Consider the following 12,968-nt stretch of genomic DNA (forward strand, 5'->3'; position numbering starts at 1 on the left):
ATATTACCAAAATTAACTGGTAGCTGCAGTTTTCCAGTGAGGGTTTATAGCCAAGAACTGTAGAATGAGAGAGCTATGAAATTTCTAGGACAAAAGCATCAGGCTTAAGTGAGCTTTGCATTTACCTCGCTAATCCTGGAAACAGATCCGGGGCTGAGAAGCAGCGTGTGTCACCTGGGATTAGTTTCCATGTTTGCAAATAAAAGTTTGTGGAGCCAGCCCTGTTGCTGGGATTTCACTCTCCTCTCCTGCCTGGCAGTGGGATTTACACCACTCATAGGGGGTTTGTTGGTGAAATTGAAATCGGCTCCCTGAGCACAGCCARCTGCACCTGGAAAGCGGTCGGTGACTGTGTCCTTCCCAGCAGCYCTGTTCTGAATAGGGTGAGGATTTTCTTTACCCCTGCCATGGCTATGGTGAAAGGCTGCTAAGTGGAGGGTAGGACTGCTGAAGAAATCCTTATTTTTTTTTGCTGACATTTTGCTGAGGAAACCTTGACCTCAGGTGTTTGTTTTSAGCTCTGTTCAATGCATGCAGCACAAARAGGTGTTGTGCAGGTGCTGTTTCAATGGCAAATCAGGATGAATTGTTCCTGTAAGGGTAAATTCCCTCTCTCATCCTCCATATGKTCCTCAAAGAGAAGAAGGAATGAGGCAGGATTGTCACATGAAGGGTTCTCACTGTGCCTTAATACATTCCATAGGGAACCTCCTCTCGGTGTCAGTGGTCAGTGGATTTGGGGTCCTTCCACATTGCTGTCATTAGCACAGGAATTACCTGACATCCTCACCCCATTYCTTCATCCCTGAGCCTGGGCAGCCTCAGGATGTTGTGTCTCCAGTGTTACTTTCTTCTGTCCCATCTATTTAGTCCAGAAAACAAAAAAAAAATATTAATAAATAAGAAAACAAACAAAAAACCCAAACACCACCAAGGAGAAAGCTTTCTTTAGATTATCTTGTATGTTATCTCATTGGAACATAGCAAAGAAACAATATTTGATGACATTATTAAATCGACAGTATTTGCTTGGCAACACCGCCTGCCATTAAGTGCACTGCAGGCAGGATGTGACCCTGTGCATCTAATTCCACTATAAATTCATTCCTTCCAGCTTTCTAAAAGCACTAAGAAACAGGATATTAAAAGATTTCAGGCCTGTTCCAATARTGTGTTAAACAAGTCCTCAGCTTTAGATATAACAGTGGCGCTGCTGTGTCCTTGCATCCTAAAGGGTCGGGGTGGGGACAGATGCTAAGGGTGGGTCGGGGGGGCAGATGCTGAGGGTGGGTCGAGGGGCAGATGGTGAAGCCGGGTCAGGGGGGCAGTTTGGGAACGGGGGCTCCTTTAGAAGGCTCTGGCCAAAGTGCACATGGTGCTGGGGGGTGAGGCTGTCCCGTGTCCCCGCGTGGATAACGCCGTGTGTGTTCGCAGGCTGCGACAGCGAGCACTGGGGGCCCCACTGCAGCAACCGCTGCCAGTGCCAGAACGAAGCGCTCTGCAACCCCATCACGGGCGCCTGCGTGTGCGCCGACGGCTTCCGCGGCTGGCGCTGCGAGGAGCTCTGCGAACCGGGCACCTACGGCAAGGGCTGCCACTTCCAGTGCCAGTGCCACCACGGAGCCACGTGCGACCACCAGACCGGCGAGTGCCACTGCGCGCCCGGATACACCGGCGTGTTGTAAGTGCRGCCTCGGGGAGCGTTTAACGCGACGAGTAATTGACTGAATGTACACCATGTTACACACTTGCCTTTGTGGAAAACGGGGATTTCAGAGACTATGAGTAAAGGGAATCTCTGTTCTTGCTGCTGGTTATGCCTGTTCCCTGAAGGGAGCCTTCAAGAGAGCTGGAGAGGRACTTAGGACAAGGGTGTGTAGTGATGGAACAAAGGGTGGTGGCTGTAAACCTCCAGAGGGCAAGGAGATATGGAATATTGGGAAGGAATTGTTCCCTGTGAGGGTGGGGAGGCCCTGGCACAGGGTGCTCAGAGCAGCTGTGGCTGCCCCTGGATCCCTGGAAGTGTCCCAGGCCAGGTTGGACGGGGCTTGGAGCAACCTGGGATAGGTGAAGTTTTCCCTGCCCATGGCAGGAGGTGGCACTGGGTGCTCTTCAAGGTCTCTTCCAACCCAAGCCATTCTGGGATTCTATGATTCTATGCTATTAAAAAAATATATATATATATAGTGCTAAAATAAGTTTTACAATCATTTATATTTTCCAGCTTATGCAACAASTCTACCTGTTCCGAATTTCAGGATGTGAATACAATCCAAATTACAGGGAGTTGTGATAAGCAGTTGCACTCTCTCCTCATTAAGAGTCCGTTGCAGCATCAAATGGGACTTTCCATCCCCAATTTTATTTGACTTTCAATCTAACTGAGAAAGCATTTCTGTTAACTATATCAGCTTAGTATCTAGGGGGTAAATTTTAAGCATAGAGTGCAGGGATTTAGCGGTGTGACTCCTATTAACTTTAACGAGAATCATGTAGCTAAATCCCCATCCACCKCACAGAAAGTTTACCAGTAGGATTCACAAAATCTGCATATTAATTTTAGGACAGCAAGCAATAGTTTCTTGTTTAAAATTGCCCACAGTGTAACATCAGTTCTCATTAGAGATCTTTCAGTAGTTTCAGAAGTAATTATGTTTTTCAGAATTATTTAAGGGGAAAAGAGAATTTAGTCACTGAATGTGGCTGGAGATCTATTGCAGGTGAGTTAATACTTTTGCAGTCTATTATTATTTGTTGACCTGCATGAAGGGGAAGGTAAAAAATAAAGACAGYGTTAACCCTCATAAATAAGTGATAGGCCTTGTGAATATTTTATTTAGTACCTGATTTCCTCCTAGCCTTGTGACCTCAGTCATGGAAGCACTCACTGCTAAGGACTCTGCTTTCTCTTGGGAGTGCTCCCCTTGACATCAGTGTGTCAGTTCTCAGCAGGGCCAGCCCCTGATGTGCTGTAGGAACATCCTCATCAGAAGATGTTCAGTCAGTTGGGGGAGAACATGCTGTAGTTCCAGAACCTCGATGCTGAAAGCTCTGATGTGCAGATGTAGGAGACACTGGGTTTTGCAGGGATTAGCCTTACATTGCMCCCCCACGAGTACTGAGAGAGGCTCAATGAGCTTAAATAGCSTTTAAATGATGTTGAGTCCTTGCCAGTCCATTATATGCTGCAAATGTTAACATTCAGTAGTGACTGGAGAAATTTCAAGCGTTTTAATCCCATCCTTTTATTCTGTTTGCAGCTTCTTTTATTGCCATGTCATATAATTCACATTGGAGGCTTCAWCCTGCCACTCATATTTTCCTGGGATATTTTAATGGTTATGGGCTGTCCTGGTGAGATGGGTGGGATTTGGTACATRCATAAAGGTTACACACATACATCAGCCTTCCAGGGCTGGATCAGCACATAAACAACCCCAGCAGTAATAAAAGGAATCTCAGCTAATTGGCARTGCCAGCTGAGCCTTTCTGAATTTTTTGTCATTTGCATAAGGACTCCCATGATGACCTGTGTTGTGGGTTTTCCTCGTTTATTTTTTCCTGTAAATTCTTTAACATGATCTCTTTGTTTTCTGATGTTCTCTCTCCCTGAAGCTGTGAGGAGCTGTGTCCCCCCGGYAGCCACGGAGCCCAGTGTGAGCTGCGCTGCCCCTGCCAGAAYGGGGGAGTTTGTCACCACATCACTGGGGAGTGCTCCTGTCCTGCAGGATGGATGGTGGGTACTGCTCATTCTCATGGAGGATGTAAATTGTTCACTGTCTCAGCTGATGTGTACCTGCCAGGCTCTAACAATTCCCAAACTGGGACCAGCTTTGTTGGGTGTGCACAGCAGGGGCAGACAGACAGACAGACAGGCAGTCAGGGACATGCCACCATCCCTGGAAGTGCTCAGAAAACACATGGATGTGGCACCTGGGGACATGGGTCACTGGTGGGCTTGGCAGTGCAGGGGCAATGGTTGGACTCAATGATCTTGGAGGGCTTTTCCAGCCTGAATTGTTCTGTGATTCTGTGACTGGAAGGTGACATCACAGAGTTTAAGAAACAGCAATAACCATGAGACAGACAAAAGAGTTGTCTGCGGGTTCCAGTTCCTAGAATATTCCCTGCAACCTTGGACTCTCTGAGTTCCAGTTCCTGGAATATTCCCTGCAGCCTTAGACACTGCCCCCACGCAGGACAGAAAGCTCAAAGCYCAGCTCAGCCTGGTCAAAGGCCAGTGTCCTGTTCCCCTTTGGGAGAGAGGAGGAGCCAGGGACAATCTGGTGGCTCAGGCAGCAGCAGAGCAGGACTGAGCCCAGCACACAGAGGCCACTTCAGTTCAGTGTCCTGGCTCAGACATCRCTGCCATTGATTGCCTGAGATTTGCTTGTGTCAGGCCTTGCACTGGAGAGAGACAGCTGCCCTAACCTTTAATCCTTTGTGTCAAGAAAGCAAGGCCAAGCATTTTAAAAGTCCTCAACTTTATCAATAATGCAATAATTAACTCTCTTGGGGTGTGCCAAGTCTCACAGGCCTTCATCCCATTTAGCTGCACTAAACTTCCTGGCATTTTTCCTGTGTCTGACAATTAGTTTCTTGGCAAAGTTGCTGGATTTTAAAGCACGCAAGTACTCTAAATTTTTATTTTTACACGGAAAACCCTGCGGATCATCAATCAACTGTGACTTCTGATGGGGACCCTCTACCTGTTCTAACATATAAAAGCTGAGAATGAGGTTTATGTTCCTTTACATTTATACATCAAATGCTTTGAGTCCARAAGTACCAATCATGAGATGTTGCTGTGCATCAGCAATGTGGGAGGATATTGCTGTCCATAAGTTTGGGTGGAAGCTGTGTATGGAAAATCTCTCTCTAACTGGAGAGCTGGAATATCTGACACCACCAGTCATGGCAAAGGTGGTGATGAAGTTATTCCATTTGAAATGGCAAAGGTAAAACTTGTCAGAAGTATGAATGCGGCACCTTGCCCTCACCTGGCAATCAGTGGAGGCAAAGCAAAGGTTCTTTCCTTGAGTGCTGGACCTAAAGCATTAGGAAAACAATTCACATATTTTTGAGGGCCTATCAGTCTGTTCTGGCACTACCTTCTAAGAAGGGATCAATAAAGTGTTTTAAATAAAAATATTACGTTTTTCATCTCTCCTCTTGCATGCCAAGATTTCTCAGGATGTGAGTTGCTTTGCTGTATTCTTCCTCAATTGTATTTTACCAGGAGTTTTMTCTTCTTTTTCAAAGTTAAAGCATCACTAAACAAATAAGAATATCAGAATAGAACAGGAATTTTGAGAYGTCTTTTAGGATGCAGCGAAAAACCTAAGAGGGTATGCACAGCAGCTGTGGTTGTATTCTGGCCCAGTCCTGCCCAATTCCTTGCAGCCTRGAGTTCTTTTATGCATTTTTAGGAGCCCAGAGAGACTTTTCTGAAAACTGTGTTGTTGGCTGCTCAGTCCCCAGAGGAACCCTAGAGCTAACAATTGATGTTTGAAACAAGCATAACTGAAAATTGAAGAGAGAGATCAAGTATTCTGCAGAAAGAAACTGAAATTATAAGTAAAAGCACTCAGCTTGTAAATGTTGAGATTTTAAATATAAAGGGTCTCTCCAGGGTTTTAATGAAAAGCTGGTAATTCAGTGTACAGAGAGGGATAAGAGGTATTTTTTCATGCTATATTTTTAACTCTTGGTGGCTGGAATGGTTTGGGAAGTGAGACATGAGGGGGCTGTAAACGAGCAGGCGAGATGGGATTGCTAGACAGCATTCGTTTTATTTCACACCACGGGTTTCTGGGACACCAGGAATTTTACTTGCTGATTTCGAGGCTGGAGACTGCACGTATATATTGAATATACCATCATTGTGGAAGGAGAGAATTCTCCCTAGATTTATACAAGTGCAAATCCACTTGGACTTTATTGCTGCTGGATGAGCTGCAACTTTTATCCTTTCCTGGGCTGGGTTATTAACAGGAGCTCAGCTCCCTGAGGGGTTTGGTGGGATGGGGAGGGGAAGGCAGTGAGCTGAAAAGGAGGAAGTTCTGGGGTTCTGAGGTTCTTCCTTGGATCTACCATCTTCAAAGCCTGCTTCTTTCATGACTTGTAATTTCTTTCCTCCCACCAGTGCAGAATCCCCCAGCAGCACAAGTWCCAGGGATGGTGTCCTGTGGGATTTTGCTGCCCCATGGGTTCTTCACCAGGATGATGGTGGCCAACAGCCTCTATTGTTGAACAGTCATCAGAAATTGGCCTCCAGCATCCCACAATGTTGGGCTTTTTCCACTCCTGTGCCTTTGTGGCTGTGGAATTTAGTGGGTGGCTGCTTTAGGGCCTCATTAACAATTTACAGGTTTAATTCTATGCATCTTTCTCATTTGCAGTATTAAATTCTCCAARCACTCTCAGGAAGTGGGGAGAGAAGTTAATTTAGCATTTACAGCTTTTCAGAAACCCCTTTGAAGGACTAGATCTCTGTGCTCAGGAAAGCAGCAATATTTCCTGACATGACAGAACATTTGTCACTGGCAACACCCCCTGTTTAGTCCCAAACCCCTTCATGGTGCTGTGTTAATACAACACATTCTGCTCATCACTTCTCTCCTATTGATTCTGGGCTTCGTGAAGCATCATTTGTATTTTTGTCTATTTTTCTTTCTGTTGAGGATTTTAAATATGAGGGTGTCTGAGAAAATGGAGCAGAAAAAAAATCTTCTGTCCTCCAAAATATAGAAGACGATGTCAAAAGGAGAGGTTGATGAGATCAGGGCCTTAAAAAAGGTGCTGATGGGGTGAACTTTGCTGATTAGATGTATAAGCAGCAGGAAATGTTGGTCTGACATTTGATCCTCTAGAGAGGGATGTTTTGAATTCCCTTAGTACATATTAATGCAAAAAGTACAGCTAAAGATTCTCTTGGCTCTGGGGGTATGCATCCCAGAGTATTGCTTTCTCATCATTTGTTGATAGAAATCCTGTTCCTTTTGAGACATGAAGGGAGAAAGTATTTATTATCAAGATAAATGGACACTTAGGTTTTCAGATATATAGTGTTGTGTATTACTCAAGTCCAGAGACACCAGTTTTTAACACTGTAATCTGAAAGTTCTTGAACTGARGCCAACCTGTCTGTTTTACAGCCAAGGAGCCACAGGGCCCTGCTTGAGAAAGGCTCAAAGTATCTGTTTTATGGTGACATTGAAGAGCAGCCTCTTCACTTTGCAGTTGTTGATCCAGCTAAACTTCCCAAGCCCCAAGCAATGAAAGCGGCCATTATATCCCTGGCTTATATTTTGAATAAGTTGTGTCTGATATGTGCTTGTTCAAAACTCAGAGCCCCCGGGGCTTGGTTAGGGAAACAGAGAAATTAAACCCAAATAATCCTGTGGCCAGACACTGTTTTCTGTCTCACACTGGGCACTGCGGTGGCACTGGCAGCAGCACCACTTGCTGCAGATGCCAAACATTTTCCATTATGGGACCACAACTTCAAATCCCAGCACTGCCAGGCTTGTTTTGGCTGAAGTTCCTCAGCTGGATCCCAGCCTCAGGCTTTATATTTGCTCACAGGGAGARAAACATTCATACAACTTCTAAGAAAGTCTGGGGAAATCCTTGTAAGGCCTTGATACTTGGCAGGGACCGTGTGGGATACCTGGGGGGAAACCACCTGGATTTGGCAGGTAAATCCTCCAGAGACACAGCCCCACACAAGGGTGAACATTCCCTGCCTTGGGGCCGAACAGCTGGAGCAGGGRTTGCCTGGGAATTCTTTTCCTTGAGAGCAGTGCCAGGATGCACAGCCGGGACTGACTGGCTCTGCTTCACTCCCAGGGCTGGTTAGGCAGGGAGGGGAAGGAGGAAACATCCCAGAGATGAGGATTTGGGTCTGGATGAAGGAGAGGACTYAAAGGGAGACTGCAGTAAGGATTTGGAATGAAGAGGCAGGAAAGCAGAGGGCTGGGAGCATAAAATGGGGAAAGGAGGTCCCCACCAAGATGTGGAGTTGAGGCAGGTCAAGGACAGAGATGTGGCTCCAAGGCTGGGGATTGGGAGCTGGGAGGATGCTGGATGATGCATCCCACCACTGTTCAGGGATTAGGCAGATATTCCCCTGCAGAATTCCTTCTCCTGGCCAGAAGGCTGCTGCTGTGCTGATGTGAGCAGTCACACTACTCCTGTGCCATCACTGGGGCTTTCTGCMGTGATCCTAATCCTCATGGCCAACCTGGCCTTCCATGGCTTTCCCAGAGCTCTGGCAGATCCATTCCGTGCTGCTCTGAGAGATGGGTGTGGGGCTGGAGAGAGCAGAGAGGGTGGACTGAAGGGTGGGAAGGGCAGTAGAGGATTCCTCCCAGAGCTGTGTTTGGTTGGATGGAGTGAGCCTGGCTGAACAGGAGAGATCATCAAAGACCATCAAAAGCAGCACAGCTGCACCCTCCCAGTGCAGCCTTTCCAACAATCCCTTCCTTCCCAAATCTGCTCCACACAGGGTGTGGCCAACGCCTTTTCAAACTCTCCAATTCACAAAAAACCCAAGAGCACACAAGCAGCTTTGCAGACTTCTCTGGTTGCCTTTAAGTTCTCCCAYATCTTCATGTGGCTGTTCAGGGGGCAGTGAACCTCCTGCCAGCCCAGCTGCAGCTTGTGGGGGAGATCCAAGGAAGAGAATTATCCCTGAGTGTGCAGTGGTGAGAAAAATCCCTCCTGGAGTCAGGCCAGGCAGGCATTTACTGTGGTAGTGGAGTTTTCAGACTGTCTTTAGCACATCTTATGCAGATAAAATATTGCTGCTACACTTACATCTCGTTTTAKCAAGAAGGACAATAAAACTCCGAGCTGCATAGAGAAATGTATTGCATTATGAATGTTGACTGAAATATTGCTCTTTCTGCAACCTTACCAGGGGCTGGTGTGTGCACAGCCGTGTCCTCCTGGCACCTTTGGAATTAACTGCAGCCAGGACTGTCCATGCCACAACGGAGGACACTGTGACCCCGTGACAGGAAAATGCCTCTGTACAGCTGGCTATATAGGAGACAGGTAAAAATCAACCCCCCAAGCCTTTCATTTTAACCATGGACTGTCAATATTTATATCCCTTCTAGGACAAACTTCCTCCCTGAAAAATGATGTTATGTTTCTATTGCTCCAATTAGGTTCATCCTTCTGAAGCACTTCAAGCAATATAAATGTGGCAATGTTATTACTTTTTATTGGCAATGCTCTCCATTTACAGGGGTTTTTAATATAACTTTTAAAATTTAATGGATTAAATTTAATTTAGATATTTACAGTGATAAATTTAATAGAGAGCATTACATGTTTACAAGATATGTAAATGAACTATCTTTACACAAATTAATATCCTCAAGAGTAAGCAATGCAGCAGTTTAATGTCTCCTTCATTCCTCTGTGCTGCTGTAGCACTGATCCATCTCAGCCACCAGCAAAAGGTGATAAATCCTCCAAATTTATAAACGAGAGCCTTCACCCCTGAATCGATCAGAGCAGATAATAATATTGTTTTACCAAGGTGTCATGGATTCAGCAAAATGACTACACAGCAAAGTCAATGAGGGATTGAGACACGTGCTGCCTTAGCCTGCAGCTAATCCTGGCTAACAAAGGTTGGGAAGTGCAGTTCAGGCAGCTCTCAGGATTGCTTTTCACTGGGGCTGGGGCACCAGGGTTTGCAGAGATGCACARCTCACCAGTGTGCATTGTGCTAAAGCACTTTCTCCTCTCTATTCTCTGTTTAATTAGCTCAGTGCTGACATATGCTACAATTATATTTTTATGTAACAAAGCTCATTGGAATTTCTCATTYCTGCCTTCGCTGGATGATCAGCAGGTCGTTGTAGCACAAACATCCAACCCTCATCCCTGTGGGAGGGTCAGAAGGCTGCTCCTTCCCGTTTCATGTGGARCTTCCCTGTTTCCATTTTATGGACAATTATAACTGGAGGGGGTTCTGTAGTTTATGCCAGGATTTGCATGGGGTTGAATACAGAGTAAATACTAATTATTTCCAAGTAATTTAGAGGAGAAGACATCAGTGTGCCTCTCTTCCCCGTTCTCCATCTGGAGACAGTGTTTCCAGACGTGGGGCCATATAATTCCTGGTTTTTTCACTAAAGGAGGCAACTATGCAGCCTGGACCTTTATAGTGGTGACCACACTACAATCCCAAGCTGTTCCCAGTTCTGGGCATGCTGGGAAAAGCTGACAGAGCCTCCTGGTCTCCCCATTTGGTTGTTGCACACCCTGATGKATTCCTGGCTGTAGGTGAATCAATCCAATCAAGTGTTGGAGCTGTTGGGAGCCCCCAGCCAGCAGCCTGTGCTCCTATTGGGGATGAGGAAAGGAGATTGGAAGATGGTTTTACTGCTGATTGCTCTTGGAGAGGGGCTGGAGAAGGCATCTCAGGGAGACACTGGGCAGAGGAGGCACCTCAGGGAAGACCTGGAAGGAACTCAAAAGGATTGTGCTTGAGCAGAGGGTTCAGGAGACCTGTGCTTGAAGAAAAATGAGAGAGATTAGGACTCCAAAGGGAGATGTGGCTTAAGAAAGGAGGGAGGAACAAAAATAAGGCAGGATCAGTTAGGAAAAGTGGAAAGAAGTGAGAGAAGGTCCTGTTCTGGACCTGCATCCAAGCAAAACYCTTGGGAATGGCTCACCTTCCCCGTCCTGGGGCTGGGAAGTGAAAAACACTGAARGGAGAGGCAGGAGAGCAGAAATGCAGGTGTGTGAAAGGATGAATGAGAATAGGATTTAAAAGGTAAACAAGCAGTTAGGAAAGCTCTGCCTGCAGCAGGGTAAAAGTGGATTAGCCTAGAAATTCCCACATTTCTAATGGGCTCTTGAAAGGTTAAAACATATTCAAGTATCAGCCTCTCATCCCCCTTCAATAAGGGAAGGGGAACCTCAGGCCTGTTACATCCTGCAGTTCTGCCTCTCGCTTGGGCTGGGCTGCACTGGGTTGTACTGGCTGTACTGGTTCATACTGGCTGTACTGGTTTATACTGGCTGTACTGGTTTATACTGGCTGTACTGGTTTATACTGGCTGTACTGGTTTGGTCTGAGCACACCCCTGCCCATGGACTTCAGGGAGGGATGAGGTCTTTAATGAGTCTGATTTGCTTTCCTTGGTTATGTGTTCGCACCACTTGGGCAATGGGACAGAGCACGCAGCTCCAGTTTAGCTCAGAGTCTGTTTTACCCTCTGCAACTCCTGCAGCTCTTGCATTGCCACAGCAAAAAGAAGAGCAGGACAATCTGCTGCACAACAAAACACTGCTTTCTTCAACGTTTCACGAAGCATTGGCAAAAATCTTCTTAATAATGATGRATACTGTGAATAACAGCAATAAAGACATAAATACAATTTACCTACTATCATCTTTAAATTGTCAATAAGTACCATATAATGCTACAGTTCATCATCATGTGCAGAAGATAATAACATCGAGTTAGATAAATATCTGTGGAGATGAAATGGTCATGAAGRTCTGTGTGAGTGTAATTGCCACACTTTTGTTCCCTACCTGTTTTCCAAGAGTGGCACTGCACTAAATCTCTCAGCAATTGGCAGCACTGTTAATAACTGCAGGATGCTTTGTGCTCACTGAAATGACTGGATCTGTCATGGAAATGCGTTTTACAAACTGGAAAGGAATAATGGCAGAGGCACAGTTAGAAGCTGAGACTGGAGTGCTTCAGAATTCAGCTCACAGGAAAAGTGAACATGCTGCTTTGGCTTTGTTTTCCATATTGCCCTTATATCTAGAGATTGACTCTTAACAGAATAAATCTCACATTTATTAGAACTATGTGGGCAGATTTACTCTCCTGTTATTGTGTTTGTACCTGCATCTCTTATCTCCAGGTTAGTGTATTTAGGATGGCTTTTCATATTTGTCTGTGSTACATAAATGGGATTACTGTTTCAAAACAAAGAGAACAGCCTAAAAACCTTTGCAGCATTATTCCTTAAAAAAAGAAAATTGTGGGGAAAAACGTAGGTGCATGTACTAAGTTCATCTGTTAAGCAGGCTGTCTTCTGTTTAATATTTTGTGAAATTGCTTCCATTAATTCCACAGGTGACAGCCATATTATCCTATCCCAACCCAAATAATTATAGTACATATTAAAGTTCAGTGGATATTACAATACGAATCTCCCCAGATAGGCAGAAAGCAATGTAAATTAAACAAGAAACATAACTAGGGCTTAGCAGCTCATTTTGTAATTTAATTGAACAATGTATCTGGTTGTTAATGGTGCTATGGACACATTAGATTGATATGTTGCAAAGGAAAGATGTTTAAGTAGAAAGCTAATTCCTGCTGTGATTATTCTCATGTTCCAGAGGAGTCATTATTAGTATTCTTTGTATAAAATTCATTAGCAGTAGCTGCTTGATCTCCAAATAAATAAGTTGGTTAAATTGTTAGTAGAAAAAGGCTAATTATGTAAATGGATTAGGTCGTCAATATTTCATTTCYAGATGCTTTTCTCCCTGCTAGGTAATGCTTCATCTCCTATAAATATAGAATGATACAGTGCACTATTGACTGAGAATTCACCCCGTGGAGCACCGAGCTCTCCTGCTCACTCTGGGGTCTGTGTGGCAGTGGGGACGTGAGCAGCTTCATTGTTCCTATTGCATTTCATTCGCTGTGAGTGCTCCAGCCCCACTGTTCCCATTCTCTGCTGGCTCTTTGCTTTGCAGCTGAACCCTCTGAGAGCAGCAGGGCTCTCTCTTCTGCTGCCTCTCCAGACTCTTTCCCTCTTTGTCCCAAACTCCTTTTACTTTGGGGCTCGTATGAACTCCTCAACTCGGATTTGCAACCAGCAACTGTGTTGGTGCSTGCTGGAATTAAATCACCAGCTAGGCCCTTTGCTGTGTTCATTTATTTTTAGTAAAACGTGATAATCTGAAGCTGC

General features: G+C 45.2%; 1 protein-coding gene across 1 annotated transcript in view; it reads left to right on the plus strand.

Annotated features, from left to right (window-relative positions):
- MEGF11 (multiple EGF like domains 11) overlaps positions 1-12,968 on the plus strand; it is a 191,448-nt gene that overhangs the window by 98,028 nt on the left and 80,452 nt on the right. Inside the window, exons 5-7 of the mRNA XM_057372272.1 lie at positions 1,435-1,681; positions 3,616-3,736; positions 8,924-9,060. Coding sequence (XP_057228255.1) covers positions 1,435-1,681; positions 3,616-3,736; positions 8,924-9,060 — 505 coding nt within the window. The remainder of the gene's footprint in view (positions 1-1,434; positions 1,682-3,615; positions 3,737-8,923; positions 9,061-12,968) is intronic.

Source organism: Malurus melanocephalus, unplaced genomic scaffold, assembly GCF_030028575.1.
Source record: "Malurus melanocephalus ecotype Western Australia unplaced genomic scaffold, MMel_1.1 scaffold_169, whole genome shotgun sequence".
NCBI lineage: Eukaryota > Metazoa > Chordata > Aves > Passeriformes > Maluridae > Malurus > Malurus melanocephalus.